At 48.8% G+C, this 6000-nt stretch overlaps 1 protein-coding gene and 1 long non-coding RNA gene across 3 annotated transcripts in view; one reads left to right on the plus strand and one right to left on the minus strand.

Annotated features, from left to right (window-relative positions):
- ABTB2 (ankyrin repeat and BTB domain containing 2) overlaps positions 1 to 5776 on the minus strand; it is a 134519-nt gene extending 128743 nt beyond the window's left edge. Inside the window, exon 1 of one of the 2 annotated variants that reach the window (XM_021403088.1) lies at positions 5684 to 5776. Coding sequence is in view for 1 of the 2 variants with exons in the window: in XM_021403087.1 (XP_021258762.1) it covers positions 2330 to 3194 (865 nt within the window). In the remaining variant the exon portion in view is untranslated. Of the gene's footprint in view, positions 1 to 2329; positions 3410 to 5683 lie in introns of those variants that run through there. The other variant, XM_021403087.1, reaches the window with a different exon arrangement.
- On the plus strand, positions 3586 to 4681 carry LOC110401698. The gene is made up of 2 exons (XR_002440540.1): positions 3586 to 3665; positions 4518 to 4681. It is a non-coding gene; the product is annotated as an uncharacterized LOC110401698 (long non-coding RNA).

Genomic DNA, 6000 nt, shown 5'->3' on the forward strand with positions numbered 1-6000 from the left:
TGTAAAAAGAAACCAAGATGACAGTAACGCAGCAAAGACTGTTCTTTACTCTGGAACAAATCCAGTTATTTTACCACTAGATCTACCTCAGATTTAAATTAAAGGCAAAATCATTTGAGAGCACTGAAGATAGCGACGTGAATACTAGTAATTTACAATTCCTATGGGGAGAAAGAACAAGCAAGTTATTTCGAGCTTTTTGCATCCATATTGTGATCTTACAATTGCAAGAAAAGCCATTTAGAAGATTCACTGACTTGTGTCAGGTAAAATACTTGTGACAGACTGTCACAGGGAATCACAGTGTACCTTCATATGCACTTTATTCTGTTTTCAGACTTAAAAAAAAAACACGCATTCAATTATTGACAGAATTGATCTGAAAGACAAGAGCAACAAAAGAGACAACAGAAGCCAACCCCCCCATGGCCAATGACTGCTTGGTATTGCACTACACAAGCGTTATCATAACTGACCATTTGCTGTTTTGAATATTTATTAGCACTCCCTGCACAGTCACTTGTGCTTTCATTGAGCACCAGCTCCCATTCATTCACTGCAATTTTTCCAAGAAAAATCTCTCCTAAGAAGGAAGAAAAAAAATAAGAAAGAAAAAATCTCTGCAAGGGACAGACCTCCTCTCCATTTTACACATAGGAACTGGCAGGAGCACTGAACGCAGAACAGCTCAAGTGCATCTACAGAACCGCAGTATTTTACTCCACCTTTCAATGAACAAGAGAGGGAACAGAGTCCTATTTTTGTACCTGGTGACAAACACTCCCACAGCACGCAAAGGATTATGACAAACATTTTGGCAGAAAGCGAGACATCCCTATACCTTTAAAGACTTGCATCAAATAATTTGTAGTTCAAAAAGTAGGTGCCCGTCTGTCTTCTATGGTTACATCTTGTACCAGCGTCAGAAGCGCACCCCAGGCTCTTGGCATTTATTTCACATACATTCATATATAATATATAATCAGTGGACAGAGTGCAGTTAGAGCACGAGAGAGGGCTTGTGAGCAGCCATCCTCTTACACAGCAAGGACGAAGAAGGCTGACCTGATAAGGAGATGCTGCAGCATGAAAAAGTCACTGCACCTCAGTATTAGGGATCTGAATCACTACGTTACTGTGTGGACATGGGTTAACAGCGGGCGGTCAATGCACCCATGGAGCAGAAGTCAAGGAAGTCAACCCTTCCCTGACAAAGCATTTCATTAGCAACGTTCACCCAAGGTATTGTTGTTCCTCAAAATCTGCTCCTTTGCTCATCTCTTGCTATGAGATTACTTTCAAAGAGGATCGAGACACTTGGTTTTATACACAGTTAAACCAGGAAGGTACTCTGCATGGAATACCTGATCTTAACAATGGGGATAGCAAAAGTCATGAAACTGTACATGGTACACAGAATACTTGTTCAAATTGTTTCTCTAAATTTCCCATGAAAAAATATGGTGCTCCTCAGTGTGACAATGCAAAACAAACAGTGCAGCTTCTCAACAGAACTGTCAAGGCTTAAGCCTTTCAAGTCGCTCCTCAGTCTCCCAAGAAGAGGCCAACATTCCTCTGTCTGCTTATTTGCTCAACTGTTCAAAAAACTCTGCTTTCTGAACAAGTTACAGACGTACCTTAATGCTATGTTATTCCCATTACCAAGGCACTATCCCACATACTCATTTTGGCAAGCCAAGCACAAGCTCGCTTATGACACGAGTGTAATTATAACACAAACTTCTGGTGAGCTAGAAGTACGCCTAAGATGCAGTTAGACGTTTTTATTCAGAAACTGAGTTTCACTACCGCAAAAGAAAAAAAAGACCTCAATGTTGTTTTCCCTCTCCAGGCTGTATGTGGGAACAGCATCTTTAAGACAAAACTGTGAAACTGTCAGTGTGACTTATTACACATTGGCGGGAGACCAAAGTAAATTTTGTTCAAAACACTAACAGCATTTTTCAGAAGAGCGTCTTGCAACGTACATTTTGCCTTCTGAGCGCCAAAAAGCATGTTCACATGCCAGTTTGAGCAGGAACACTCCCAGCAGCAGCTGGTAGAAAGTCAGGAGACATCTGTTAAGCCAGCAGGGCTTGGCTTCCCACCACCTCTGCACCTCATATAAACTGGTACGCCCTAAGAAAGCGGTGTCATTCCTGTCTAGTAAAGACGTCCACTTTATGTGCGCACAGAACATTACCTGGACACAATTCAGATGAAAAGCAAAACAAAAAAAACCTAAAAAGAACCGAGTCCATGGAAAGCGCCTATTTTACCGTAACGTGTGCTGAGACGAAGAAGGGCAATCTTAAGGGCTGGACCTTACCATTAGCGTTTTTCCCACAGATGAGGTGCTCGTACGGCTGCAGCACTCCCCAGAGTTCAGCATCATTGTTGATAACCATCTCCAGGATTTCCGCCGAGATCTCCCCCGCACCGCCGTCAGGGCTCTGACTCGCCAGAACCCTGCCCTTGATCTCTTCTACCAGGTTCTCCATGCAAGCGGTCAAAGAGATGGCTGCGTATTCGTGGATCCTGACCGAGATCCTGGTGTCCACCATCCACCTGAAGAACCTCCCCACCGAAAAGGTGAGCCCGCATCTCGCCGATTTACCCTTCCTCAGCCCGTCCCCGGCGCTCATGCTGTAGAGGGAGAGCGCCTTGACGGTGGCCAGCACGCAGCTCTCGGCCAGCGACCAGCTCTGGATGAGCTTGACGGCACTCTGCACCTCGAAGCGGGTGCACTTGGAGTGCATGACGCTGAGGCGCTGGGCCTCCCTGGAGACGCGGATGAGAGCGCGCCTCAGCAGCTGGGAGATCCGCCTGACGGCCTCCTGAGAGAAGGGCCGGCCGCTCCCGTCCCCCTTCGCCTTTCGGAGTATTTTTCCGATGTCTTCATCGGTCCAAGGGTACTCCTCTAGATCCGGCAGCCTCGGGCACTTGGAAAAGATATCCGCCACCTCGGGGTCCTCCGGCAGCACCGTGTTCACCGTATCCCAGCTGTTATTCCGACTGTTCATGGAGCCCGAGTAGTACCACCAGTTGCCCCTGTGCTGAGAAGAGGTGAAGGCTTGGGAGTTGGACTTGGACGAGGAGAGGCTGAGGGACCTGCAGGAATCCCCTGCCCCATAACCAGAGTCCAGAGTCAGATCCTCCAGGGTCTTCAGAGTAGAGCTGTATATCCCAGCCATAGGAAAGACGGGCGGGCCAAACGCGAGGCGTACAAAAGGTGAGGCCGGAACAAATCCGTCCTGCGCTTAGCGAGACGGAGCCGCCGGCCCCGCCGCCGGCCGAGCAGCAGCAGCAGCAGCGCAGCGGGCAGGAGCTCCCCCGGCACGCCGGCTCCGCCGAGAGCCAGCTACCTCCATGCCGCGGGCCGGCTGCGCTCGGCCATCTTCCGCCCCGGAGCGGCCGTTGGCGGCGGACAGAGGCGGGCCGTTGCCCGGGCGGCGCGCGAGGCTCCGGGGTCGGCGCGAGGCGGGCTGCGCGCGAGCCGCTCGGCGGGACACTTGCGGCGGCTCCAAGTCAACTTCTCCGCCGCGGCTCCGCCGGGCGCCCCGCACGGCCGCATGCAAATGAGATGCGGGGAGAGGCACCAATCAGCGACGCCGACGGAGATCGTCTCCGCCAGTGAAATCCGAGCTGGGCGGCGAGGATGCAAAGTAGGCGGCTGGGCGGGGCGCCGGGGGGACGCGAGGACAGCGGGGCGCGCGGCTAGGGATCCGCGCGAGCAGAGCGCTCCGCTCCGCTCTCGGCCGGGCGGCGCGTGCCTCCCGGGGGCCGCCAGCACAGTGCAGCCCCACAGCAGCGGGCCGGGCCGAGCCGCGAGAGAAAGCCGCCTTTGTGGCGGTCGCCTTCCGCCCGCGCCATCCCCTTTTCAAGAGCCCTTCGAAGCGGTCCCCGGTGTCTCCCCGCTTTTCTTTCGGTCCCGCTGCTCGGCTCCCCCGCGGCGAGGGTCGCGCTCACCCCTTCCCACACTCCCCGCCCCCTCCCGCCGCTGCCAGCGGCTGAATGAGGGATTGTGCGGGCGGCGGCGGAGCGGCGTGCCGGGCGCTGAAAGGAGCCTTTGTGCGGCCGTTTACACAGCCCCGACCTTGAACCGCGCCGTGCGAGCGGGCTCCGGGAGCGCCCCCCACCCTCCCGGGCTCGGCAGCGGCAGCGCGGGACGAGGGCGCCTCCTGGCGGCAGCAGGGCGCCACGTGCGCGGCAGCACGGCCTCGCGCCCCCGGCGCGCGGCACCTCAGCTCTTCGTTTGTGCTCCACGGGTGGTTTAAAAATAGGATTTTTTTTTCTCTGCATCGCTCTAATACCTCTGTTATCAATTCGAGTTCTTCTATTTTGTTGGGCATCACAAAAATCACCCAACGTAACGGCAGTATCTGCTTTCTTAACTCCCTCATGCAGTATTTCCTCCCCAGTGGAAGTTAAACTCCTTGCCTTTTTTAGAATTTCACATGCAATGTGTTCTTATACAACAATCCTCCCTGGTAAATCCTTCTCTCTCTTCAATCAAGTGTGACCGCCAACCTTCTCCCAAAGCAGTCAAACCGCAGAGCAGGAGCCCCTCAAAGCTAGAAGAGATATTCCTTACTGGAGATCTAAACCTGGAGATGTCCTACATGATAAAAACAAAACTTTCTGGGACACAGGAAGAGTGGAATAAAGAAAAAAAAAAAAAGATGAAACAAACGAGGTGTTTCTACTAGCACTTCCTAATTTCCCGCAGATTACTTATCCACAACAGAGCAAGTTCATCACATTGTCTGTGTTCTCCAGTGTTAATTCACTGTCTTTGTCATAGAACAGCTGAATGAAGAGCAGGGCATGGAAGAAAGCAATCAAATTATTTCCTTTACATGAAGAGAAAAGGAAATCGTTTGCTTTCAGATCAGACACGTATAGTTATAACTGAACTACAGACTACATTATGAAAACCAAGGTATATTTCCAGAAAGCAATTACTATTCCAGCTGACACAAAATTGCCAGCCCTCAAAAATCAAAGCGACATATTTCAAAGCACTGATAAGTTGACATTTCTTGATTTATAAAGACAAAATAAGCATTGTGCTCTCTTTGTGTATGTTTTTGTTTGGAGCCATTAGGAATCACATGTTTTAGACAATGAGAGTCAGCTTTCTATAGACAGATTTTCTTGTAATCACATCTGTCTAGAACTGAAGCATTAAGAACAGAGATGCTATCAAAAGACTTTCAGGAACACAGGCTCCAAGCACATAACAGCAGAAATCCCATAATAAACAAAACCCTCATGCTCTAGAACCCCCATTTTCCTTCATGTAAAGGCCTCGGATACAAGTGTTAGTCCAAGCTCAGATGCACTACAGATTGTAACAAAGCCTTAAGACTGTAATTCAGAAGTGCATCAAAATTAATTAGAAGTAAAAAAAGCATCATCCTTCTCTGATTTACAAATAGCAGCTAGGCAAATAACATCAAACCCATTTTTAAGGTTTTTTTTTTTTTTTTAAGGAAACAGAATAGTTAAAGCAAATGTAAAGCCTCCATACATTTAACTTCTATAAAAGACTCCAAATCAATACTTTTAAAAGTGATCAATAACTATATTAATCTGTTACCTTTTGCAGCCACAAAGTTCAACATATTCCTGGAATAAAACGCTTACATTTGTACTAGTAAACAGCAAAAACTTCCCTTACCTGTAACTCTCGAGTGAACTAACTCCAAGCACTCTGAAGTAAAGAAGACTCAATTCGTTCCACTGAGAAAAAAGGTAAAAAATAATAGCTCAACTACCCCCAGCACAGCAATCAGGAAAACTGTTCTGAAGGTGGAACCAAAACCCTAAGTAAGTACATCTAGAGCACCTGGCAGAGGAGCTGTTTCCAAGCCTTGTTTGTTGCAGCTGTGGTAGTTACTACTAGAACTTTCTTTTTCTTGTATTTGAGCAAGTGCTAATTCTGTTTTCAGTGCTGTAAAAAGATGATATTTTCCTTATGTAGCTATTTATTTTATC

Source organism: Numida meleagris, chromosome 6 (genome assembly GCF_002078875.1).
Source record: "Numida meleagris isolate 19003 breed g44 Domestic line chromosome 6, NumMel1.0, whole genome shotgun sequence".
Lineage (NCBI taxonomy): Eukaryota > Metazoa > Chordata > Aves > Galliformes > Numididae > Numida > Numida meleagris.